The sequence below is a fragment of the Onychostruthus taczanowskii genome, unplaced genomic scaffold (genome assembly GCF_017590055.1).
Source record: "Onychostruthus taczanowskii isolate IOZ18803 unplaced genomic scaffold, ASM1759005v1 scaffold126, whole genome shotgun sequence".
NCBI lineage: Eukaryota > Metazoa > Chordata > Aves > Passeriformes > Passeridae > Onychostruthus > Onychostruthus taczanowskii.
In genome coordinates, this window is record NW_024498418.1 from 303,016 (window position 1) to 329,546 (window position 26,531).

Genomic DNA, 26,531 nt, shown 5'->3' on the forward strand with positions numbered 1-26,531 from the left:
AGCCAGCCATGCCGTGGGCTTCCTTTTGGCACTGCTGAATGGAGGGGTGTCCTACTGCCCACTTCCATCAGGAGTGAGAGTGGGCCTTGTGCGATAATTCCTGACGTTCATTATTTATAGAGAAGCCAAATTGAATTATTAATACGGAAAATTCAGATAACATTAACAATTCTCAGTTTATAACAGTTTCCCATTAATAAGGAAAATTGGAAATTTATCATTACATCTGTTCATTAAAACTCACTATTTTTTTTTTTTTTTGCTTTTGGTGTCTTAAATGAAAGCGGAGAAATAAACGAAGAGGAAAAGCCATTTATTCACTACTTCTCTGGGCAAAGTCAGCCCATAATTTTTAATAAAGTCTTTGCCATTGTATGTGAAGGGGAAGCCAGGCTGTAATGAAAGCAGCTTTCCAGCCATGTCTGTGGCGTTCCTCAACTGTAGAACAAATACTCGGAAGCACGTCCCGTTTCTTCTCTTTGTGGAAATCTTGAAGCTGCGTGATGGTTTTCTCATTTCCCTCCCTCCCTCCCCAGCAGCTCTCCTTGCTTTCACCATGTGTTGCTCCCAGCTCCGAGGAGTGAATTTTAACGCCTCCCCTGCTTCTTTCAGAGATGGCGGATTCTTATACCTGTAAAGGTGGAAGGAAAACTACAGGCTCTAACAAACCCACTGCCAGCAAAGAAAGCAGGACAGAGACGAGGATAAACCCACCGTCAGAGCTGCCCAAGCTGGGTAAGGAACTGATTTGTCCTTTCAGTGGAGGTGGACAGGGCAGAGAGGATGAGCCCAGAGGCAGGAGTTGGGGAGTGGCTGCCAAAACAAGTGGCCTGGGTCTCGATGTGTCTGCTCCTCACTTTGACTCACCAGTGAGGGCTGTGGTGGACGAAAAGCCCCATCTCTGAGAGCTGGTTGCTGGGAGCAGGAGGGAGGGATGGAGATGGTCTCTCCCTTTGGAGAGGCGTGTGTCTGGCTTAACGAGATGGGTGTCACGCCGCCTATTTATCGTGTTGGTAGCTAAGTGTTACATCAAAGGATGGAAAGGCTTAAATGAGTTCAGGCCATCTGCTGCCTCCCGTGTCGCGGCCCCCGGGATGGAGGCTTGCTAGCATACAAGCCCCAGGGGACTCTCACACTAAGGGCTGTCACGCTGATGGATGGCTGATTTCTCTATCCAGGAATCTCCAGGCCCAAGGAGATTTTTCCTCCTGTCTCTTTATGCTGGGCAGATCCCCTCTATGAGAGAGGGTCCCACTGCCTTTACCTTGGTAAGGGCAGCTCTGGATGCCGAGGGGTGCCTGCACCCCTGGAGAGGGTTGGACCCCGGCGATGTAGCTCAGATGGGGCTTCCAAAATCAGTGGCTTTGTGGGGAAATGCGTGTGCCCTAAATGTTTCCCAGATGCCACTGTTACCTTGAGGGGATTAAAGCCATAATTGCAAACAGAGGAGGATAACTTATTGCTAAAGGGAATGAACTCCAGCTGTCCGCAATATGAACACGCCTCTGTTCAGGAGACCATTTTTCCCTGTGTCACATCTTATCAGCACTTCATTTGCAAGGGAGCTGCCATTGCCTTCCAGAGGGGCATCTCCATCCTTGCTAGGACAGAGAATGGCCAGCCTAGAGCTGAGGGCACAAGGCAGGCAGCAGGAAGCTGGAACTGGGCAGCAGAATTACTGGGACAGCGGCTCCTCCGGCATGGCTGGTGATGTGTGCTGTGTCTGTTTGCAGGAAATGCAACCAGTGACAAAACCGAAGGCAGGAAGAAAGGAAGACCCAAGGCTGAGAACCAGGCGCTGAAAGACATCCCTGTAAGACCTCACACACTCCAGTCCCTGGGCCCTCCCTGCTTCACTCTGTCTGACGTGCCCTGTGCTGTGCACTCCAGCCAGCCCATTCCACCGTTAAACCTTCCTTCCCTGTGGTTTAGTCTTCAGAGCAGCCTTGTCTTGGGCTCAGCAAGATCTTGGTCCCTCAACCCCTACATGCAGGCATCCATTATCTTCCAAAACCCTGGTTAAGGAACTGTACCCCTTTTCAGCCTCACTTTCCCAGGGCCATGTCCAGATGACTGGATCCTGTCACAGCCGTGTCAGGCTTGGCTAATGAGCCGGCAGCAATGGCAAGGGGGTGATTTATTCCCTGCAGAGTTGTGCAGTTTAATTCCTGCCTGGTACCATGGACAACACATGGAGCAGTTTGTCATGAGAGCAGGGGCATGGGGTGATTTACGGACTAGATGAAATATGGGGTGATTAAATCAGCTGGGTGACTTCGGGCCTGATTTATTCCCCAGCCTGGTAGGAAGTGTGTGTGTGCTCTGGGAAGCACAGCAAGGTAATGCCTCAGCAGGTATCATTAGCCTATGATGCAGCATCTGTCCCAGCAGCTCTCACTGGAGTGAGCACTGCTACACTGAAACACACCCCTGGGGTCCACTTCATGACTGTGTGATGGAAAGGATGGTTGGGAATATCAGAGGTCCCATGTGCCCTCCCTTGGGGTGCATCAGCACACACAGGAACAGGGTGCTCTTCATTCAGCTATCTCTTGTTTCTCCTGTTCCCAGCTCCCCCTGATGAACCAGTGGAAGGACGAATTCAAAGCCCACTCTAGGGTGAAATGTCCCAATTCAGGCTGCTGGCTGGAGTTCCCCAGCATTTATGGCTTGAAGTACCACTATCAGCGCTGCCAAGGGGTAAGGAGACTGGAGAACTGTCTGTCCTTTCCAGTGGCTGGCTCTTCCATTGCCATCTGCAGGGTAAAGCTGCTCTCAGGCCTTAAACACCAGGGAAAACATGAGGTTAAAATGAGGAAATGGGGAGGGCAGAGGTGGGCCAGGAGCAGTTTTTGTGAGGTGCGTGTAAGAGAAGGACTGAGATCTCTGCAGCTCAGTGTGAGGTCTGGCCCAGGGGGATCATGGACTTTGGGTAACCATTTGGAAGGGCAGAAGGGTATCACACATGATTTATGTTCATGCCTGTGTCAGAAAAAGCCTCTCTCTTGTGATCTAACATCTGTGATCACCTGCCTCTCCCTGCCCCACTCAGGGTGCGATCTCAGAGAAGCTGACATACTCATGCTCATACTGCGAAGCTGCCTTCACCTCCAAAACCCAGCTGGAGAAGCATCGGCTCTGGAATCACTTGGACCGGCCAGTGCCAACCAGCAAAGCAGAAAACAAAGTGCCCAAGGCCATTGGGAAGAGCAGTGGAAAGAAAAGGTACCAGGCTGTGGCTGGGCTGCATGGCAGTGGCACAGGGATGGCTGGGAGAAGGGGAACGTGCCTGCCTCCATTCCTGCAACCTGGGCTGGCGAGGGGGGAGAGGTGTCAGGACACTTGTCTAACAAGCCCTCTTTAAACAAGCCCTCTGTGCTTTGCCCTAGACCTGCTGAGAGTTCAGCTTGCCCCACCATCCATCCCAAACAGGCAAAGACGGAAAAAGCCGTGGCCCAGGAGCACGCGGAGAATGGCGAGTGCCTGGCGGAGAGCCGGGAGAGCAAGGAGTTCCAGATTGCGGCGGCTGAGGCGATGGCAGCTGCCACCCCCACGGCCAAATCCTCCAGTGGCAAGGACGTCGGGCAGCAGCGGGGCAGCCAGGCCTCGCTGCAGGAGGAAGACCCCGAGAGGATGAAGCACAGTAAGATTAGAGCCCAGGGCTACGCTGGTTTAGAAGGTGTCCCATGGGAGGGGGATCTGCTGCAGCCAACGCTGCTGAGAGTGTCTCTGAATCCAAGGGATGGCCAAGCCTTGTTTCCAGACCTTGATAACTTGCCCTGCTCTCCAGTTTCTTGCAGCTTCACTGGGAGTTAAAACCTTGTAGCTGTGGTGGAAATATTTCTAAAGGACCTGTGTGATGGTTGGATTCAGTGATCTTAGAGATCTTTCCAGCCTTAACAATCCTATGATAGGTTTGGAAATGGGTTGAATTCCTGGCAGCACAGCAAGCTGCTGTGTCAGCCTCTCTGTCCTCTCTCAGTGTGTGAGGTTAAACCAGGGTGGTTCTGGCAAACTCATCTTCCTGAAGGATTGGGACAGAATTAAGGGTCTCTATCTGTCCATGGCTACTGCTGAGTTGATGTAGGGCAGTGGTTGTCCCCATCATGGTTTCCACTGCTTGCAACACCAACGCAAACCACCACAGCCACATGTGGGAACTGCTCAGCTTTTGCACTAGATACAGCCACCACTTTCACTCATTGAATTAATCTTGAATAACAGATTTATCCTGGCTTTGTGGAGTGGGAAGCAGCAGTCTGTTGGTGTTTAGTGAGTGGGTGCTTCATTTGACAGCCTTTGACCCACTCCTAACATGGAGTGTGTGCCCACCCCATGCCCCAGGACTGGTGAATCCCCCTGGCAGTACAGTTATTTGACCAAATCTCTCTCTCTGTTTCTCTCTTTTGAGTTAGGAAGGAAACAGAAAACTCCTAAGAAGTTTACGGGGGAGCAGCCGTCCATCTCGGGGACATTCGGACTGAAAGGTAATACAGGACAGCTCTGGGCAGCTGTAGGTTGTACCTTCTCCCCGGGGCATTGCAGGGAAGTCCCTTCCCCAAGATCCCTCCCTGTGGTGGAGCCAGACAGAGCCCGAGGATCTCACACTGGAGAAGCTGGCATCTTTTACCACGAGAGAGTCATAAAGGGAGTGAAAAGCAGCAGCGGAGCTGGGACTGATAACAACCCTGTCTGCTCTGCTCCGGAGCCTGGCGCTGGGAAATGAGGGAAGAGAGGAAAGGATCCGGGTATGCTCATCTGTAACACAAGAGTAACGAGCTGCTGACACCAGCGAGATATGAGAAACATCATCTCCTCAGCATCCCACCATGCTGGGTGCCGCAGCATTCCCAGCAGCCGGGAGGGAACTCTGCTGCGTAGAAAGGCTCGTGACGCACCCATCCCTCAGCCTCCATCTCCTGGGCTGGTCGCCCACATTCAGGAGAATGAATCCAAGGGAGAGGAGACATGTTGCCGGGATGTTTGCTGAGAGGAGGCCCAGGAATTGGCTGCTGCAGCCTGACAAAGCAAGAGCAAGTGGGACTTTGGTCATGCTCCATAAATACACCCAAATGGGCTGGGAAGGAGGGGGAAATCCTGGAGCATCCCTGGAATGAGAGCAACTGGATTCAGGCTGACTATGAGATATGTTCAGCCAGAGAAATAGGAAGCAGATTTCCAGGCACTGCAGGAGGCAGCACCTTCCAGTATGAGGCACTCGGGGGAGAGGCACTAATGGCTTTGAAGGGATTGAACACTGACAAGCAGGCTGGATTTGGTCTCTGTGATTTCCTTTCCTCTGGCTCCTGGGAAGTCTGGGCTTGTTTCCCTTATCCTCCCCACAGAGGCGCTGCTGGAGACTGAACCATCTGCTGTGGGTTCCTGGAGAACAAGGTGTCCCCATGACCCAGTGCCTCAGATGGAAGGTGAAGATGGGGCAGGTGTTTGCCTATGCTGCCCAAGCTCCATGTGGCAGTCACTGCCCAAAGACGGGGGTGCCCCAGCACGTCACGGAGTGCTGTCTCCATTCAAACCCTGGGTTTACAAGAATCACAGCCCCCAGCTTTAGGGGGATGTGGATCTGACCCTGGTACTCACCTCATTGCCTCCGGCACCTTCTGTGGAAATGCAGGCACAGGGCTGAGCTGCATGTGGATTTGGGGATCCAGGGGAGTTAAACAGCCTTTCCAGTGCAGGAACATCAGCAGGAACATCTCTTTTACACACTGAACTTGGCTGTTCCAATTCCCTCTTCCAGTTTCTTGCAAAACACCCTATTCCCTTCTCCCCAGCCTGTCTTCCTGGCTGGAGGCATCCTACCTCACTTTGCAATGGAGTTTCCATAGCTCATAAACTTGTGTTGGGGAAAATTATGCTGTTTGTAAAACACCACAAGCTGTTAGAATATTGCTTGTCATAATTATGGACCTGAGCCTACATGTACAGCCTTGGCAGACATGCAGCCAGCTCAGTGTCCCTGGTTTAGAGGGAGAGACTTTTTACCTGTTAAATGTGAAGTGCTCTGAAGGCATTAAAGCAAGTAGTGAATAAAAATCCTCTTTCTTTACAGGTCTTGTCAAAGCAGAGGACAAAGCAAAAGCTCATCGAGCCAAGAAGCTGGAGGGAAATGCCAACATGGAGGAGCTGAAAAAGAAACCTCCAGGAGTTGGTGTGAAGAAGGAAACATCTGTGCATCCACCAGCAGGTGAGGCTGGTGGGGGCAAAGCACAGGCAGCAGCTCTGTGTGCAGTGCAGCTCCTTTTCTGTGCACTACCCCAAGCCTGAATGGTCCCTACCTTCATGTCTCCATCCCCACCTTCACCTGCAGCTCATGGTCCCCCCACCCCTCTTGGCCCAGTGGGGTTGTTTGCTGGGTGAATTTTCTGGCAGGTTTGTCAGGAGAAGCAGCACAAAGTCAGAGGTAGGAGCACACAGCTCCTGCCCTTTTGAATATAACACAGATGTGGAAACAGCCACTGCTGCTAAAATGTTGGTGCCGCCACAACTGACATCCTGAGGGGCACCTTACCTTCAGTTCACTGCCAGGTCAATGTGATGAAAGTGCTGGGAGTTGAGAGCCAAGTTCCACCTGGCTTCACTTTGAGTCAGCATGTGACCCATGTGATGATGGCATTTTTCTAACATCATTCCCATGAATGATACCAGTGCATAACTCTGGGCATAATTACGCCTTCCCTGAGCCTCGGGGTGCAGCCTACACCCAGCACAGGTTGCTTGCTTTCCCTGAGAGCTCTGACAGCAGGAGGAACGCAGGATGTGCAAGATAAACACAGCTGCAGTGCCTTGCACTGCTTTCAAATTCAAATAAACGACTCTCTGATCTCACAGCCATGCAAGAGCATCCAAATAAACAGACTTGGCGGATTTTATTCAGCCCAGGCTTCCCTTGCTGGAAGGCCAGCGCTGCTCTGCTGAGAACACGGCGTGAACTCTGGGCCTGGGAGCTGCTTTTGGCCCCACATATCTCTTATTTTGGGCTTTTTAAAGGCCAGTCACAGCCAGTCAAATAAACAGATGCTTGGAAGCCAGCAGTCCCCCAGCTTCCTCTGTGTCTGTCGGGAAGAGGATTGCCAGAGAAGCTTTCCAGGCACACGTCCGGATGGAGCTGAGACGCTCACCTTTGTTTCACTCCCGCTAATTGTTTCATTTGGCAGGGGGAAGTTATTCCAAGCAGGGCAGGATCAGGTGGCTGGGGGTATCATCATCATCTTTTTATAACTCCCAGAGTGCAGGATACCAGAGTGGTTGGAAAGACCTGGGTCTTTCCCCAGTTACCAGGTCTGGTAACTCCATATAAAATTGACCCAGTGACCCAGTTTACTTGGGCAGCTGCAGGAGAGTGGGACAGGGAGAGCTGCATGGTTCATGTCCAGTTTTGGCTTTGCCTGGGAGAGTGTATCTCTTTTTTTAATATCAGGATCTTTCCCACTTCACTGCTTTTTAACTTATCAAGTCAAGCAGCCAAGGCAGGTTGGATGTAACAGCTCTCTTCTCTCCCTCACCAGCAAACCCCGAGGACCAGTGGCAGCGGGAGATCAGCGAGAAGGGGGAAGTTTCCTGTCCAACCTGCAGTGTTATAACCAGGAAAACTATTGTGGGACTCAAGAAACACATGGATGTCTGCCAGAAAGTAAGGCCTTGCTTTATTCAGTCAAACATGTGGATTTTGGGGGGGAATGCATGTGTATGTGTGCCTCTCATAAATGTGCAGTGTTGCTCCTAAAACGTTTCTCAACTGTATTTGATAGAACACTTGCTGGTCATCTTCAGCTTGCTGGCTGGCTTGCATTGACCCAGAGGGATTTGGACACTAATTCTCAGCAATTCTGAATCCCTTTGCCCCAGTGTCTCAACAGAGTCAGGTATTTCTAGTGGCTAAACAAATAGTTTTAAGGCTGGAGAGTTTGTTGGGGTTGTCTCTAATCTGGCCTCCTCTGGAGCCCTGGCTGTGGGGTGTCACTGTGTGCTGTGCCTTGTATCAGACCAGATAAACTGATTGCATGAGAGCGTGTCTCAGGGAGACTCCAAGCCTGGATGTGCTCAGGCAGGCTGTCAGGATGCAGGAGTTCAGTAATGGTGCAATGAAAAATTGTCTCTGTGCCACACCACCATCCATCAGAGCGCAGGATTACATCTTCATCCGTCACCTGGAGCCGTCGCCACAGAAAGCCAACGTGGGATCGATGCCTCCTGCTTTGAAAATATGTGGCTGGGCTTTGATTCCACATTCATTTGCTGCAAATGCTTCCCCAGCCATTGCCTTGCTGTTTATACAGCAGTGGGAGGCTGCTCTCCCTCCCAAACACCATCCTACAGCAACGCTGGGCAGAATCCTGTCGCCTTCGATATCCTCCTGGCCTCGGTGGAGTGAGGATCCTAGCCATCACTGGTCATATTTCCTCCACTTTGGAGCATCTCCCAAGCCAGGCTGGCTGTGTGCAGGCTGCACAGCCAGATGACCTGCTGAGCAGGGCTCTGCTGGAGCAGTCAGCGGTGTCTTCCCTGCTGGCAATATGCCAGCCCTATATTCAGCTCAAGATTTTGGGCTCCAGCCCTTGGAGTGGATGTTCTGTCACACTTCCTGAGAGGTAGAGTCCTTGCCAGAGCTGGCTGTGCTGCTCTGGGAGCTGGGATGCTTCATGGAAGCCCAGGCAGGACAGTCCCTAAGCTCCAGGTGTGTGACCAGAGGTCCAGCTCTCAGCATTCCATATCTGAGATGAACCTGTGGCACAGCCTTAGTGAGACCCTGCTGCTACAGCCACGTGGGATCCCTATCAGAGCCAGCCTGGGGTTGAGGCACCCCCTCTTTTTAATGACTGCTGTATTCCTTAGCTGGACAATGGGAAAAGGATGTGCAGGCTCCCAAACCTCTTATTAAAAAAAAGGAGCAGTCTGCACTAAGCAGTCTGCTTAGTGACTTGTTTCCTTTTGTTTTGGAAAGGAAGTAAAGGATGGAGAGGGTTGCAACATGCTTGGGCCTGAAGGAGGCAAGGACAGTTATATCTGCTGGTATCCCAGGTGGGAGGGCTTGTTGGAATGTGGACATGCTATGTTTTAAAGTGTTGACCAGAGCAGTAAATCCCAAGTTAGCTGCTAGTGGCATCTAATGAGTGAAGGAGCTGTTAGCATCCACCTTGTTAGGATGAAGTGCTTGGGTCTGGGACAAGATTAACTGATGGGAGTGCAGGTACCATGAGTCACTCCCAATTGACTACAGTGAGTCTATTCTTCATTTTCCCAGAGTTCCATAATGAGAAGAGATTTGCAGATGCATCTTCATTGCCTCTTCATCTTTTAGTTCAGTCTTGCTTCACCTTCAGCACTCTCCCTTCAATCATCTGGCAGGAGAAGCAGGAATGACCACGGCTGGCCAGGCACAGGCTCCCTGTGGAGATACTCTGTCTCTTGGTGCCCAGAGCATGAACCTCCGGAATCAGTAAATTCTGGCTCCTGCCCCAACAAAAGTCAAGATCTGTTCACCCACTGTGCAAGTGCCCCTTGTACCTCAGGGTGTGCAGTTAATGCATCTCCCCACACACTCAGGAGGCCGAGTTGGGTCAAACAGCAGGGCAATGAGAGATAGAAAATATCCTTCTGTGATTGTGCCCTTAATTTCACACAGCCCAGGCACCCAGAAATTGCACTGCATGCCAGCATCTGTCTTACTTAACAGGACTGCAGAGCACAGTCCACTGGCATTGGTAGATCAAAGCTTCTTCTCTCTCTAACCCTTTAACAGGAAGAGTAAGACACCAGATCCAGATGTTTTCAGCCAGTGAGGCTTTAAATCTAAATCCAAAATGGAATGTTTTCCAAAAATTGAGGCATGTGGGTTTGATAATAATATCCAGGATAACAGAGAGAAAACTCTGAGCTGCAGGCAGGGCCTGGGATGGGAAACAGGGGTGCAGTGTTGCCTGCTGGGTCCCACCACTGGGTAGTGCTGCAGAAACAGACACCCATGGGATTATTGACCAGCAGCAGCCCTTGGAAAGATGTAGCCTGTCTGGTGACTTGCCTTTAATTCCTTCAGCTGCAGGATGCCTTGAAGTGTCAGCACTGCAAAAAGCAGTTCAAGTCCAAAGCTGGGCTGAATTACCACACCATGGCTGAACACGTCAGCAAGGTAAGGGAGCTGGGCTGGGCTCGTCTTGTGCCTCCTTTCTCCATGCAGGTGAGGAAGCCATCCATCAAAAGTCCTCTCTCCATGGTCTTTGTAAAGGAGGGATCCACCTTTGGAGCATTTCACACACTGCTCAGCCTGGACGGTGGCCTTTCCCCTTGCTGCCAAGGAAAGCATTTCCTCCTCAGGCAGTGAGTTAGGCTCATGTTGATCCTGATAAGTAGAGCAGAGGACTGAAAAAATAAAAGAGGGTTTCAGATCCCGACATGGGGAAGATCTGGTGAGTATGGTGAGGTGGATTTTGAGTGGCAAAGCTCTGCCTCCAAAATTGTGCCTGCAAATCTGGGACTGATGGGTTCTGCCTTGCACAAATCTCAAAATCTGGTCTTCAGCTCTCCAATGTGCATGGGAGAAGCAGCCACAAAATTTATCATGAATAAATTTTGTACATCTCTGAGATACTGGGGCAAGGCATAACTACATTTCTACGTGTCCCATGCTTACCAGTTGTGACTTGTCTTTTACCTGTGCCTTAATCTCCTGCTCTTCAGTCTTGCTGGTGAATCCTCTGTGCAGGAACTGCTCCTGGATTTCTCAGCTGGCCCTTTGGGTGTAATCACAAGAAAGGCCTGAGCAGATCCAGCACATACCAACGAAGCAGTGGGAGATCCAGCTCTGCTAATGAGAGGTTCCCTCCAGCCCAGGGCAGCTCCCTGCAAGGCAGGGCTTTACCATCCACTCCTGGCACAGAGGACATGAGTAAATGGTTGACTCTGTCGCTTCTGTTACTTCCTTGTTTCCAGCCTGTTCCTGTGGAAACCGCTGGACTTGGTGAACAGGAAGAGCGGGAAAGGCTGAGGAAAGTGCTAAAGCAGATGGGAAAACTGAAATGCCCCAATGAGGTACGAGAACAATTCTTGTTTCTCGTTCTGTGAAAAAGTGGAAGGAGTGAGTCCCATGCAGAAGGGGACATGTACTCTCCAGGCATCCCTTGGCATGTGCTCAGCATTTCCACCTTAGCTCAGCCATCCCAATCCCTGTACCCAGTGGCTCTGTGCACTCCAGCAGCAGGACAGCCCTGCAGGAGGGTGGGCACAGGACAGGTTCTGCCTCCTGAGCTCAGGAAGGAGCACAGCCTGTTCTGGGCACAGCGTAGAACCAAACCAAACCACACCAAAACCAGAGCCGAGCGGGTTGCAGACAAGTCACGAACAGGTAAGGGAGGCGTGGGGCAGAGGTTTGTCCCGCGGGTGCTTTGCTCTCCCTGCAGGCAGCGCCTCCCCAGTGCCTTCCCCTCCCACTGCCTGCTGTGTGTCTGTCCAGAGAGCTCTGTCTGTGTGTTGGGGCAGGGAATGCCGTGGCAGGGACAGCTCCTCCCATCCTTCCAGGGCATTGTCTGTTGTGCCTGTGCCTGGCTCTTTGGGAACTGTCAAATTCCCCAACACTTGGACAGGAGGGGTTGGCAGAGCTGCTCTTCAGAGTGGGCTCCTCGGGAATGTTCCTCCTCAACATTTTCATCGCCGCCACGTAAAGCCCCAGCCCTCCTTAACCCTCCCCTTCTCCCCATCTCCATAGGGTTGTGTGGCCAACTTCTCCAGCCTGATGGGCTACCAGTACCACCAGAAGCGGTGTGGCAAGCAGCTTGCCGAGGCTGACAAGCCCGTGTTCAGCTGCCCACACTGTGGCAAGAAGTACAAATCCAAGGCTGGCCACGACTATCACGTGCGGTCAGAACACACGGCCTCGGTGAGCCCCCCGGACGCCTCCGCAGCCCGAGGAGCGGGGCCATCCCCCCCCGGGGGGGACTGCAGAGCTGCGGAGCCCCTGGGCAGGACAGAGCCGGGCAGGGCCGGGCCGGGCAAGGCAGGTGCAGACGTCGGGCCGGTGTTGTTTTCTCCCTCAAATCACCATGTGTGTGTGCTGTACCATGCAGTGTTGGGGGGAACAGGGTACACCCTCCACCCCTCCAAAAATGCTGTTTTATGGGAGTGGTCAGCAGCATTCCCTTTCCCCAGTGCCCAGAGGGCTTTGCTCCAGCCCACCCTGCATCTATGCTGTGCAGGAAAAAAAAAAAAACAGACCTCAGGCCGCTCCCTCACAAACGCCCGCTGCTTGCCAGTGCTGGGGTGGCAGGATCTATCCCTGGGGAGCATCCCTTTCTGTTCTGTTGATCCCTACTGACAGTGCATCCGACACTAATCACTCCCTAAATCTAGTAACTAGAGACATTTATACACGTGGGAGCACGGAGGGACGCAGTCTGTGGCTGCTGCTGGGCTGAGGGAGGTGGGTGCTCCCCTTGCTCCCATTCTCCAGCGCAGAGGCACAAAGCAAACCTGGAAACACACAGCCCAAATCCCAGCATCCCCTTCCCGAGGCTGGAGAGCTCACTTGTTCTCTAGTCATGCCCTCCCTGACTCTGTCTCTCTTGCAGCCTCCGGAGGAGCCAGAGGTGAAGCCGGAGCCTGCTCCTGTAGAAGATTTTGAGAGGACCCCGAGCGGCCGCATCCGCCGGACGTCGGCCCAAGTAGCTGTCTTCCACCTCCAGGAGATAGCAGAGGATGAGCTGGCCAGGGATTGGACCAAAAGGAGGATGAAGGATGACCTGGTGCCTGAAACAAAGCGGGTGAGCAGCCTTTAGTTCTCATTTTGGTTCTGCACTAGCTGTACACAGAGATTCCAGGATTCCAGCCTGGCCCCAGCTGTTTAGGGCTCACATGTCTCACTTGCTGTGCCTTAAATTAATTAGCTGTGATGGCAGATTTATTGCTGAAGAGCCCACCCAGCGCAGGCTGAGCCGCTGTGGTCTGGAGGCTCCCAGCAGCAGGCAGCTGTGCCCTTTGGAGGAAGAGGTAAAACACTGGGAAGAGATCAAGGTCTGGCCCCGAGAGTGTTGGGGTGGGAGGTCATTTCTGGTCCATGCTGAGCAGGGAAGTAGAGGCTGGCAGCCAAGAGGAGCACATGAAGGGAGCAGATCAGATCTAAAACCATCTCCCTTGTGCTGTCAGAGAGCAAAGATGCCCCAGGCAGAATTCCCTCCCTTCCTGTCTCTTCCTTAACTTCTGGGAGATGCTTTCCTGGAGGCTAAAGGCCTGCAGCATCCCAGAGCTGTGCTGCTGGGAGCAGAGAAAGGCAGTGAGTGGAGACAGGACTGAGCCCCTCAAGCTCCAGCAGCAGTGCTGTGGGGTTTGCACAGGGCCCCAAAGGCTTGAGTGTTTTGTAGTCATTGGAGTAAGTACACATTAAACCAAACCTCCCTTCTGCCTGTGGGAGGACGTGATTATTCCTGGGGGTGTACTAAAGCTGAAATTCCCTCCAGGTATGCTCCTTCTGGACTGTGAAAGGAATGAAGCAGTAAATCATAAACCATTTCAGTGTAAAGGGGAAAAAAGAGAGGGAATACTTGTTCTTTTTGTTTGCCAGGACTCAATGCAGAGTCTTTGCATGAGGTGCAGCGTGTTTCCTGAGCAAGTGACTCTGCAGGTGGATGCTAGGCCTGTTCCCTGCTCTGAAGAATTGAGCATCTTTCAGAGCATTGCCCAGTGCTCTGAAATTCACTCTGGCAAGATATTGGGCTCATGGCAAGGATAAAAGTGAGGATCAGAGGGCATCAGGAGAGTGTGAATAGTTCCAGCCCACAGCACCTACCCCAAGCCATGAGAACAGCCCAAGTCTCAGAGCCAGCTTGGAGAAGTGATGGGCACCCCAGGAAAAGGGGTGGCAGGAGAGCAGAGCTTGCACCAAAATGCCTTCCTGCTCCCACAGGCTGTCCCACGCTGTCCTGGCACCTGTGTGTGCTCAGCAGAAGTGCCACCGTGGTCCTGCAGAGACCCAGAGAAGCTAAGCCTGGCTCTGGTCTGCATGTGGTGGACAGCTGGAAAACCAGCACAGAAACAAACCAGCAGCTTCTTTACCCCCGTTGGCATCCCAGTGAGGCATTGGCACAGAAGGGGATCCAGCTGCAGCACTGCCATCCACCTTGAGGCAGAGCTGAGCATTTCAGGGCCAGAGCTGCTTGCAAACGTTTTATTTCCCCAGTGCTTGATGTAGCCATTGTTGGTTTCCAGATGACTTCAGCTGCAATGCATTAATAACTTTAAAAAAACAACCCAAAGTAGCTGTTTCATTTCAGATACTGTTGGAGAAGAGGTGTGCTGCACTCTTCCCCTGTCCTGTCTCAGCTCTTGCATTCTTCTCTTTCCACTTGGAATTGTTCCCTTTACTCATGATTTTGGGTATTTTCTTTTTGAATTGAGGGAGCAGCCAGGACCCCAGGCCTGGACCAGGGGCACACGCTCAGGCTGACAAAGGCATTATAAAGGTCCCAGTCCTGTCGTAATTGCTCCATGAAGTGCTGGTGGGCTTTTTTAATGAGACATTTCTTGTGTTCAGAGTCTGATTGTTCAAGTTTAACCAAGCCCCATCTCAGTGCTAAAAAGCGAAGAATTGCTGTGAGGCTGGCAGAAGCAGTTTTGCATTAAAGATGGGAAAGGGGGGAATTGGATCAGCTCCCAGATGGCAAAACAAGGCTCTTGAGTTGGAGGATCAAGAGACCTCAGGCCCTGCATGAAATCCCACATGGATTTCGGAGGAAGTCAGTGTAGTGGGTGAATCCGTGCGTGTGCCTGTGGGTACGTCTTGCAGAGACTGTCACGTTCCCTTGACAACACTTTATAATCTGTTCAGTCTATGACATTTTTTCTTGATGAGCGTTGCTGGGAGGAGGTGGGAGGCAGGTTCTGCCCAGGCAGGCTGGTGGGAGCTTGCTGACTTCAGCACGCTCTGAGCTGCTCTGCTCAGCCACGGTTTGCATTGCTCAGGACTGCTTTGGCTTTATAAGTTGGTTCAGTTCAGGGTGTAGAAAGAAACCTCCCAGCAAGTGCCCAATTTGACGTCATTACAGCCCCAAAACAGAACTGCCTGTGCCACATGGGACAGCCTTGTGCCACATGGGAGGCTCAGAGCAGCCAGCAGCGTCCCCATGTCCCCGTGCCACCACCCCACCGAGCACGTGTGGCGGCCCTCCCTGAGGGAACTGCCAGCCCAGAGCCACTGGAGCAGCAGGAAGATAAAACACCAGTTCACCTTGACCAGGGCACTGGGACTGGTGGGAACTGATGGAATTCCCAGAAAAGCCACCACACCACCACCTCTACTTCCCCCTGAGTCATGCCCAGCCACTGGGAGTACACTGCTGGGCATGCAGACCCTGTACTGGACATGGAGAGAAATGGGATGTCAGGGATCAGCAGCAGATGGCAGCTGCTCCGTCACCTTTTCAGCAAGCCCTAGGGATTTCCAGGATTCCAGAGGGACAGATGCTTCCCAGCTCAGGTCTGTAGCCATAGGTAGTTGGATACACCCAAACTTGCTGCAACACAGAACAAGCTCCATCCCTGAACTCTCCAGTTCCCCACCATGGTCCCAGCAGTCAATGTAGATTTCAAGAAAGCTGATGAAGAAAGCCACCCCTCTCCATCCCTTTTCCAAGCAGCAAAACCTTTTCCCAGGGGCAGGCACAAGCTCAGGGGTTCTCAGCCTCTCGGCAGGAGCAGCCCCGCTGCAGCCCCTGCTCTGTGGCCACGTGGCAGCCGGTCCCAGCTGGGGAGAGGGATGCTGGGTTTGGATCCCGCTGGTGGCCTGTGGTGGGATGCGTTCGCCTTTCCCGGGAGGATGGATTCCTTCACACCAAAGCAATGGCATCAGAATAAACGATTGCTGCTCGATCCCAGGCCCTGCGCTGCCTTCGGTCTCTGCTAACCAAATCCAGCATTTCTAAATATACACTGGAGTCTTATTTTCTCGCTCCGATCTTTATTTGCCTCCAGATAAGCTGAAACAGATGGGGTGTTTCACAACAGCCGCTTGCTGGGGATGTCAGATGGGGAAGGGCACACCCCTGCTGCTTTTCTGGGAAAAATCTCCTCTGCAGAAGCTCCATGAGGATGATGCCGACCCTCCTTTGGCCTTTGCTGGGGCTGTCGCCTGCCCATGAGCAGCCTTGAGGCTGCAGGTTCCCAGCTCATGGTAGTGGGCTCTGGGATGTAATGGGGGATGAGAAACAACCTCCTTGAGCAGAGGGAAGAGGCATCTAAGAGGCAGAAGAGAAAATGCTGTGGATGTTCCACTGTTTCAGAGTGTGACACTTTCTTGGTAGAGCTTGAGGTGGGGTTCCTTGCTTCAAGGTGCTGGAGGTTGTGGTGGGCTCCTGCAGCCCAGGCAGGAGCTGTACCACACAGGGAGGAATGCAGAGCTCCACTGTGGGATACATGGACACTCCATTTGCTTCCCCACAGCTCGGGGTCTCAGTGTCAATAGGTACAGCCATGGAGTCTGCGCATCCCTGTGGAGTCTGGTGCCGTGGGGTGCCAGGGATCTGGAGCAAGGGGCAGCTGTAGGCCAGTCATAAAGCTAAAGGGGAAAAGTCATCTCCAGGCTTGAGGTTTTGTACTGGAACCAGGATAAATTCCAGAGCAGAAGAGGCTGGCTTGAGTTTGTCCCCCAAAACAATGGCCCTGCATGCAGGCAGGAGCCAGGCTGAGCCCTGCAGACTCATGGCACTGTGGGCCAAACCGGATCCCAGCTCCAGCTGTGGGGCCAAGTCCATCCTTCCTCCCCTTGCTCAGCAGACCCTCCAATGGGACCTGGCTGCTGCCCAGCACCCCTGGGTGCATTTTGCCTTCACAGCATCACCCATACCTTCCACAGGATGAAGGGAGAGCTGTACCTTGTGCTGGGGACTTGGTGAGGCTTCAGGGGCGCTTGTCAGCTGAGACAAGCCTGAGACCATCCTGCATGGTTCTCATTTACTGTGATATATTTTGGGGAAGGGGAGAGCTGTCTAGGGAGCAGAGAGGATTGAAATATGAAAGTTAATTAAATAAAACCGTCAGTCAAAGGAAACAAACCTTCCCAGCCCAGCATCCTTCGACTGTTCAGAAGAGATGGGCTGTAGCCAAAACCAGTTGTAGTCGTTTAATGATTTGGCCATGAAAATTTTCACTTACAGGCTGTTTGAGGAAAATAAATGGAAAAGAAAAAAAATATAAAATATTCCATGCCTGGGGCTCCCTGTTAATAGAGACATAAAGATGACTTTGACATTCCCAGAACCGCAGCGCCCTGGGAAGACATGGGATTTGCATGTTATTGTGCAGGACTGTCGGAGGAGAGCAGGGAGGGATTTTTCTCTGGAGTGGGAAAGCAGAGCAGCAGAGTCCACATCTCTGAACATCCCCCCTCGCCTCCTCCCCGGGGACACGCAGAGGGAGAGGTTGTTGCTGGGGCTGTGTGCGGTTACCATTAATGTGTGCTCATTCATGGGATTGATTGGGTTTTAATTATGGAGGCTGTTTGGCATCCTGGCTCTCAGTATCAATGGCAAAAAGGGACTCCTGTGTTCTACCCTGGAGGTGGCATTGCCTTCCCTGGGCTGGGGACCAAGCTCTTGGTAGATGCACCATCCCAGAGCTTCAAAGAGCTCTGCTGGCATCTCCCCCAGCCGCGAAGCACGACAGAATTGCAGCACTGGGGCTCGGGGGAGTTTTCCACATCCACATCCGTCCTTAGCAGTGTTCACAGAGCTGTTTCACAAGGCCCTGTGCCCCTGCCCCTCACATGGAGCCCAGTGCTCCCTGACCCAGCCATGCCCTGCCACGTGCCAAGGGGAAAGCTGCAGGGGCACGTGGATCACTTCAGTTTGGGCAGAAAGGAGGGGCTGGCATCTGAGCCTTCAACATCCCGAGCTTCCCTTTGCAGGGAGGTTTGGGAACAGCTGGGGCAAACTGGCCAAATGCAGATCTGCAGCTTTATCAGCATGTTCAGGAAAAGTCACAGCTGGAAAAGAAATCCAGCCAGCTTCCTTCTGCCTCCAAACCACCAGCTCCAGGTCCTCAGGGAATGTTTGGCCTGGGTTTGCACCTCTGCAAGCACCTTGTGGCTGTTCGTCCTCTCCATGCAGCATGGATGCAGGGATGCAGTTGCATCCCGTGCTCAGAGGAGCCCATGGGGAGTGGCAGGTGTTCAGGTACCCACACCTGCACCGTGCCATCTGTGGGCTCACCCAGCATTGCTCCCACTTGGAAGGTTTGGGGCTCAGAACCAGAACATCCACTGGCTCTAGCAGAGCTCACCAGGCTGGGCTGGGAGTTGTGCTGGTGTGGCTGTGCAGCCCGGTGTCCCCTGCTGACCTTGGCACAGTGGCTCAGTGTCAGGCTGGGACCAGCCCTGCAGGTAGGGCCAGGCACAGTGGCTGGGAGGCCCGGAGGTGCCTGGAGCTGCCACAGCTGCCTTGGCTTGTGCTGAATAGGCAGAACTGGAGTTGGGAAGGCCAGCCTGCTATGCTAACCCTCAAAGTCGCTAATAAAGCGCTAATTAAAAGCACTTGGAAGGAGCAGCCCTGCCAGAAGGAGAGGCAGAGACACAAGAGCCTTTCATTGTTTGACGGGTTGTGCCCATTCATCCATGGAAGGCAGCCATGGAGGCTCCTGGCCCCTCTGCCCAGTGTGCAGGGTTGTTTATTCCCCTGGTTATAAAACATGGCAGAAGGGCTGTGCCAACACCATGTACCAAAAAGGCAAGGTCCAGTCCTGGCCCTGTGGGCATGGACCCGGGAGCAGGAGCCTCTCCTCTCCTGTTTGCCAGGGACTCCTCGCTGGTGGCAGGGCAGTGGGCAGAGCCACCTCCCTGCCCAGGGGGAGAATGGCACCTCAGGAAGCCTCCCAAGTAGTTTTCAGCTCCTATTCACTTCGGAGCAGGGCAAGACCCATGTGAAGAGGCAGGACCGTGGACTGGGCTGGGGTGTGCAGCTCTGCTAATCAACTGCTATTGTTCACAGCTCAACTACACCCGGCCAGGGCTTCCAAAGCTCAATCCCAGGCTGCTGGAAAACTGGAAGAATGAAGTGAAGGAGAAGGGCCGCATCAACTGTCCTAACAACGTAAGGATTGTCTGTTCTTCTGTGGGCTGGCTGGTCTCCATCTGCAGGAGGAAGGGGGAGGTTTTGGGGCAGAAATCACCAAAAATGGTTCTTATTGGGCTCCTGATCATAGTGATGCTCAGACACTCACTTCACCTCCTTTCCCTGAGCTTGCTGCTGTGTCTGGTTAAAGTATGTCCCACTTTTGTGATCCTCCTTGTGTGCTCAAGTCACCAGGCTTGGGGACAGGGCCACCCTTGGGCTGATGGTGAAGCATTGCCCAATTTGAGCTCTGGAGCTGCCTTTGGGAAGCTTCCAAGATCCTGACTGGGTGAAGACTGCACATCCTGCACAGCTTTTTGATGCAGAGAACCTGCTTTTCCTAAGTGAAGATAGATTTAAGCCAAACTTTTTAAAGCCCTGTGACAAGCACAGACCTCAGGGCATGGTGCGTGTGCCTCATCTCCCTGTGAAACACAGCCCTGGCCCGAGCTGACAGAGAGGTGAACCCCACCCTGGTGCTGAGCCTGGATTTATCGTCCCAAACAAAGCCTTGCTAATGGGAGTTCTGAAGGAGGCAGTTCCCACAAGGCCAGGGGAGCTGGGCTGGCTAATTAATGTCATACACAGGCACTTGGAAAAGACGTTGCTCAGAAACTGGTCATGCTGCTGCCTGGGTGATTTCTCCTCTCCATTAAGTCTCTGCTGTGGCTCCAAGAGCTCCTGTAGCCCAGCAGGACCTCCCGACAGCTCACAAATGTAGGTTTTCCACGGAGACATTTAGGGGAGACGTTTTTCAGCCCGTTGCAGAGGGATGTGGCCACATGACTCCCATTAGCACTAATGGGAAACGTGTGACCAGAGCCCTGGGCGCCTCGCAGAGCATTAACCTCACACTGCTCAGCCTGGACCGGTGGCCGTGCTGGCTCAGCAGGCTCCTGGCCACAGCTCAGGAAGGCAGGGGATGAGGGGGATCATGTCTAACCCTGCTTTGTTTTTTCCTGCAGTGCTGTGAAGCCATTTACTCCAGTGTCTCGGGGCTGAAAGCTCACCTGGCCAATTGCAACAAGGTAGGTTCTGCTTTTTACACCCTTTTCTCAGAGGCTGCTTTGGTGTTGGGTTTTCTCTTCCTCCCCAGCTGGTTTGGAACGAACAAGGCAAGGGACAATGGCACAGGTTAAAGGATGGTGGCTGCTGGAGGTCTGGCTGGCAGTGCAGCTCCTAGTGAGTTGTCACCAGGCAGATGGAGGCAGAGAGGCTCAAGCTGAGTAGATGGGATGGAGGGGATGTAGCTGCTATTCCAGTTATAGAGAAAAGGTCCCACAACACAGGCTTCTCACCCAAGCCCAGACTTCTGACACACAAAGTGTCACGGGGAGCTCCAGACACACTTAGACCCACAGCAGAGGGTCTGAGTCCTCCTGCCTCATGTCCTCCTGTCCTACAGCAGCCCCTGCCCAGCTGGTCCCTGCAGCCCCCAGATCATTCACAAGCCCTTGGCTAAGCAGCATGGCCAGCATGTCACACAATCACGCATCAGCCACGGCAGCTCAGAGCCAAGGAGCTGGGTGCTGGAAACTGAATGTTTCCTGGGGCAGGTGGGAATCAGGAGTCTTCTTCCATCAATTTGGGCAGCCCTACAGCCCCTCTGGAAGCCCAGCTGGAGGGATGCTGGTGTGGTGCCTCCTGGGATGAGCTGAGTCTGGAAGAGGCAGCTGGTCCATGCAGAGACCAGTGCCCTCCTCCTGGATGGATGGAGCAGCCCTGAGCTCCAGTGCCCTGCAGCTGCCCCAGGGGAGGGATCAGGAGCTCTGTGTAGGTCCCTCAAATTGGAACCAAGTAAGAGCTGCTAAAGCTTTATACCCTGAAACATTTCCAGCTGCAGCTTTCATTGAATGGAGCTTCCAGGAGGCAGCTCCAGTACATACCCTGTGGTTATTAAAAACACCAACTCCTGCACTCCTCCAGTGCTAGCTGGAACAGCAGCCATTAATGAGATAATTTAGAAAATGGGCTGCAGAGATCCGGCAGGAGAAGCTGGATTTATGCAGGATAAAAGAGCAAACACAGAAGACTAGGACAGCTCCTTCTCTGAGAGAAAATGGAGCTGGTTTCTGGTTGGTTCCATGCACAGGAAGCAGCCAGGATCTGCATGAACATTTCCATGAACCACAGGGCTGCACCCTCTGGATCTGGCCCAGCTGGGGCCAGGTATTGGGAATCAGCAATGGGGAGTTGCTCTGCGACCTCCACCCTGCCATCAGCAGGATTCTTCCCCTTAGGGGAGAGGATTTGCTTTGAATACATGTGCCAACAAATGTGGCATAAATAAATCACAGCCCCTCCAGAACTGGTCTGTGATTCCCACTGTAAAATGCTGCAGAACTGGTTGCAATACACCTCTGCAAGAGCAGAGGTAGCACCCCATCCTCAGTGGGGATTGATGCTCCAGGATGATTTTGCACAAGGGTTCCTGAAGCCAGGCCTGTCCTCTCCCGAAATGAAAGACCTGTCTAACTCAAAATTTACAGCTATGGAGAAATTCCCAGGAAGGAAATATATGGCCCAGAGGGGCCCATCCATAACCCCCTCATCAATAGAGAGCACATTATCTCCCACATGCCATGACCTGCAGCAGAGCCAGGAGATCTGTCATCCCACCAGGGCGCTGGTGACAGGAATCCAGCACTCACCCTGGCTCTTTGACAATGTAACAGGAAAATCAGGTGAGTGTTGGACGTAAATCTGATAGTGGCTCAGTCCCAGGGGATCACAGATCTGCTGATAGCGAGGAAACGGGGCGATGGCCCCATCACCTGATGGTGGGGACACACAGGCAGCAGCACAAGTGGCATAGACTGAAACTCAGAAAGAGGATGTGAGCTGTGAGCTCCTGGCTGGCCCAGCACAGAGACTGGCAGAGACATGAGTGTCTGAACCACCTGTGTCTGTTTATTTTGTGTCACTTTGAAGTCATGGGAGGGTCAGGGCCAGGGGAGGGCCACCCCTTGGGGTGCTTTGGGCTCTGCAGGAGCTGCTGTGTCTTGCAGGGGGACCACTCAGTGGGCAAGTACCGATGCCTCCTGTGCCAGAAGGAGTTCAGCTCCGAGAGTGGCGTCAAGTACCACATCATCAAGGCTCACTCGGAGGTAAGGAAGCAGCTGGAGCTGGGCTGGGCTGGTCCCTGCTCCAACACATGCACCTTTGGGCTGTCCCTTTCCATCCATCCATCCATCCATCCATCCATCCATCCATCCATCCATCCATCCATCCATCCATGTCTGTTAAGAGCAGAGCTGAGTAACAGCTCCCAGTCAGCCTGGGGTGTTCTTCCCTGTCCCCCTTGGTGTCCCTGATATCCCCAGGCTCATTGCAGCAGCTCAGCACCGAGCAGTTTGACTTCAGGTGATGCCCATGGGGTGAGGGGTGGGTCAGGCTCGGGGTGTGTGTGCTGGTGCTGGTACCGGTGCCAGTGCCTGCCCCCACGACTGTCACTAACCCCCGTGTCACCCCACGGACACAGAACTGGTTCCGAACCTCCTCAGAGGCCAGCCGGAAAAAGAAAAACAGGGAACAGCTTTCTTCCAGCAAAGAGGAGAAAAAGAAAAGCACAAACGGGAAGAAAAGGGGGAGAAAACCCAAGGAGAGGCCTCCGGAAATGTCCCCGAAGGGCAGAGAGAGCGTGGCAGCAAAGACTAATCACAAGAAAAGCCTCGAGCACTGGGAAGGCTCCCGGGGCAGCCCCGAGGGGGACGAACTCGCCCTCAAGCCCCCGAGCCAGCGGAAGGGAGGAGCCAGCAAGATGCCCGAGAAATGAGCAGCTCAGAGACTCGTCTCCGAGGATTCGTTTACAGCCCAGGGTAACAGGGTGGGGGTCTCTCCCAGTTTTATGTCCCTTCCTCCCCATCCCACCTCCTCTTGCCCCACCCTCCTCTCACCCACTTTTTACAAAAAGAAAGGAAAAAAAAAAAAAAGAAAAAAAAAAAGAGACAGAAAATACCAGTTAACCACTTTAAACAAATCACGGACCTTGTTTCACACTGGAAAACAAACAGGATCAAGGAAGCTGGAACGTTCTCCACCCCCTGCCCATGTACATACCCCTCGGTGGGGCCCCGCTGCCTCCCCCGGCCCGTGGCTCCCCTGCCCTGCGCCCACCTGGTGACGCTTGAGCGAAAGAGAAGTGCAATAGCAGCGGGGTCCATGGACCCTCCCCAGCGGCTCCGTGCCGCTCCGGGGGGAGCTGCCCCGCTGCCCGGCGGCTCCCAGCTCCGGGGTGATGTTCCAAAGATGTTTGACCCGGGCGGGCGGGGGGTCCGGCAGAGGATGCTGCGGTGGGCGGGAGCTGGCGGCGCTTTCCCTGCAGCCGCGGGTGGAGGGGAAGGTGCCGGGCAGGGAGCGGCTCTGAGGGCTCGGCAGGGTTTGTGTGCTGTGAGGCACGGGCAGAGCAGGGAGCGGGACACACGCTGGCGGTGTGGGAGATGTGAGCGGGAGAGGGGGTGCTCTGCGGCTGGGCAGGCTGGAGGGTTTAATGGAAAGTTGTGGGAATGCTGTGGGCACCGTGGAGAGCGGCATGCAGCCGTGGAGGGGGTGCGGTGAGGGAGCCGTGCCTCCGTGCTTGGGTTGTGTTTGCCGAGCCTGGAGTGCTGTGATGGCAGAGACATGATGGCAGTGCCAGGGTCAGGGGGACAGGGCAGACAACGAGCTGCCCCCCGGCCTGGGTGCATCCAAGGGTGATTCAGGGTCCCACTGTGCTCCATCCCGACGGTGCCGATCACCCAGCAGGGAGGAATGGAGTCTCAGTTCCCCAGCTGTGGCCACAGGAGGTGTGTAACAGAGACAATCATGGGTCCTGCTGTAGGATGAGCTCAGTTGCTGCCCAGGCACCTCACATTCCCCTTGTCCTTTTGGGCTGGGACCCACCATAGGAGTCGTCTCTGCTTCCAAAGATGCATCTGAGCCCCTGACCACCCTCCTCAGGGTGGCAGGTCCCTGCGGTGCCGTCCCTGCCTGTGCTCTTCCCTGGAGCTCTTCTTTGCTCCTGTGCTGACACTGTCATCACACCTTGCCCCTGCCCGGGGGAGCCATCCCTGGACCGGGATGTGCCCGTCTCCAGACAAAACCAGGCTACCTCGGTCCTTGGGAAATGGGCACGTTTCCTCTCAGTAGCACAACAGAAAACTTTAAATCGATTTTTCCCCTATGCAGAGCCAGGAAAGAGGCATCAGAGGGGGAGCTTCTGCTTTTGCTTTAATCAATTCAAACCTCAGTCCTTGCTTTCCTTCACTGCTCCTTGTTGCCCACCAGAGGCTCGGTATCTTTCCTTGCTGCGAGCAGCATCTCAGTCACAATTGACATCCTCCACTGGCAGGTTATTCCAGCCAGGGAGGGGGGACAGTGGTGGCTGAAGCCAGGGTGGCTTCTCAGGGAGCCTGGGCTCTTGCTCTGTCCATGGCTCTGGCACCTGGATCCACCCTCTGCATTGTCCAGCGAGCTGGGCACGTGCCTGCGGCTGGGGGAACTGCCTGAGCGTTGCTGGCTGCTGGGCCTCCAGGCAATTAGTGAGAAAGCTTAATTAGTCACTGCAGCTCAGCCTGGTCGCTGCTTGCACTTCATCAGATTGTGTTTGGATGGTGTCACTGGGGTAGATCCTGCTTCCCTGGGGAACAGGGAGAGCTTTGGGAGCTCTAGGACAGCTTGGAACAGCTCACAGGCAGCAGCAGGAAAGGAAATGCAGGCAGAGCTGTGGGCCTGGTACTGAAATCTGTGAGGGTGCAGAGGGAGCCTCTGGATCCCAAAATCATGTCCTGCCATGGAGAGAAGCCCCCAGGAAAGCTCCATGTCCTGACCTAGGGAAGGGAGATCTGGGTAGCCCGGGCTGCTGGCTTGGATGGTCATCACACAATCCTCACTGTCTCCTCTTGGGCATGTCCTGGGACTCTGTTCTCATTAACATGCAATTAATTGGCTTCTCATTGATTAAATTAACTGGCAGCACTGTGCTCCACAGGGGGGGAGCCCTGGGAGCTGCTCAGGGCAGGGTAGACGTGGGAAAGGGCCAGCTCAGGGGGTCATTGTGAGGTCCAGATCAAAATCCACCTCTGCTTCCATAATGAGTGTCTGGCAGGAGCAGGGACAGGAGCAGGGACAGCTGCAGTGGCCTTGCAAAGTGACACCAGCCTGGAGGGGACCCCAGGGACCATCTGGGGTCTCAGGGCAGGCAGTGGGAGCAGCGGTCCTGGTGCTGGGGCTGTCCCTGTCACCCTCAGAGCATCCACAGCTCCAGTGAGGGCAGCACTATGGTCAGGAGGGAATTTCTATAAGAAAGTGAAATCTTCAGGGTTTTTCCCCCCAAAAAAGGTGTTTTCCCCTCTAGTCATCACTCGGGGAGGAACATATTCCCCCCCACACACCTTCTCCATGAGACATCCTTTACTCTCCTGCTTGTTCAGGGAAGGTTCCAGAGCAATGCTGGGATCACCAGCACCTGCCAGTGCCACAACAGGTGAGCAGGCAGGGCCGAGTGACACCATAGTGGCACTGCTGGGGGCCAGCAGGTTGTGCTCCTTCAGCTGCTCCCAGTGAGGCAGTGCCAGAGGGGAAACCACTTTGATCCAGAGGGACAGGCAGAGGCTGTGGGACCAGATGGAGGACGAGTTGTCCTGTCCTCTTCCATCCCATCACCTTGGGAGTTGAGGATTTTTTCATCCTGGGCACTGTGACACTGTGGTCCTGCACCTCCAGTGTTGGGGAAGCCCACCATCCCATCACCCGTGTCCCCAGGGAAAGGGTTAAATCTCCATGGGAGCAGGCATGGACTGCAAGCCTGTGGGAAGACCTCATGGAAAGCTTGGATTGTGGGGAACCCTCGGCACCAACACCTGCCCTGGTGAGGTTGGCTGTGTCACACCAGCTCTGGCCACAGTGGATGGAGCTGCCCAAGCCTGGAGCATCTCCCACCCCCAGGAACCTTGAGAGCATTTTGTTCTTTTCTTTCTCTCCTCGTGACACCCATCCCACGGCATATCCGAATGTTTCTCGTCGATGCCAGTTATTAGTGCATAAGTGTATTTTGGGGAAAAAATTAAAACAGAAAAAAAAAACAAAAAAAGGAAAAAAATTTTCAATTTATCACTTGTAACCATATATATAAATATATAAATATATATATTAAAAAGTGTTTATTTGCAAAAAATAAAATTGTTTTAACGGTAAACTATCTTATAATAAACTCCCGATTTGTGATGATCTGTTCTTTTGTTAATCATTGACAAATCCTCAGTTGGAGAGTACTGTCCGAGCAGCTCCGAGCAGCGCCGAGGCGCTCCCTGTACTGTATGTATGAAACAGCTGTATCAAATAAATGGTTATTGATTTTTTATTAGCACTGTCGGCACCGTTATTGGGCAGTTCGGTGGGAGGTTGGACGTGGGATCCAGGGGGTTTGGATTTGTCCTTCCTGGCAGTGGC

General features: G+C 53.5%; 1 protein-coding gene across 4 annotated transcripts; it reads left to right on the plus strand.

Annotated features, from left to right (window-relative positions):
- The first annotated feature begins 362 nt into the window (after positions 1-362).
- On the plus strand, positions 363-26,442 carry ZNF512B (zinc finger protein 512B). 4 transcript variants are annotated; one of them, XM_041396215.1, is made up of 16 exons: positions 363-735; positions 1,734-1,813; positions 2,572-2,700; positions 3,053-3,225; positions 3,390-3,643; positions 4,416-4,487; positions 6,071-6,205; positions 7,527-7,651; positions 10,055-10,147; positions 10,948-11,046; positions 11,720-12,007; positions 12,579-12,770; positions 18,981-19,082; positions 20,069-20,131; positions 22,112-22,210; positions 22,585-26,442. In XM_041396215.1, the coding sequence occupies exons 1-16, from the start codon at positions 615-617 to the stop codon at positions 22,876-22,878; spliced, it is 2,319 nt and encodes a 772-aa protein (XP_041252149.1). In that variant the 5' UTR covers positions 363-614; the 3' UTR covers positions 22,879-26,442. The 4 variants fall into 4 exon arrangements, with proteins under 4 accessions (XP_041252149.1, XP_041252150.1, XP_041252152.1 ...); XM_041396216.1 differs by lacking the exon at positions 10,948-11,046 and having other exon boundaries at positions 615-735; XM_041396217.1 differs by lacking the exon at positions 363-735 and having other exon boundaries at positions 1,733-1,813; positions 3,433-3,643.
- The last annotated feature ends 89 nt before the right edge of the window (positions 26,443-26,531 follow it).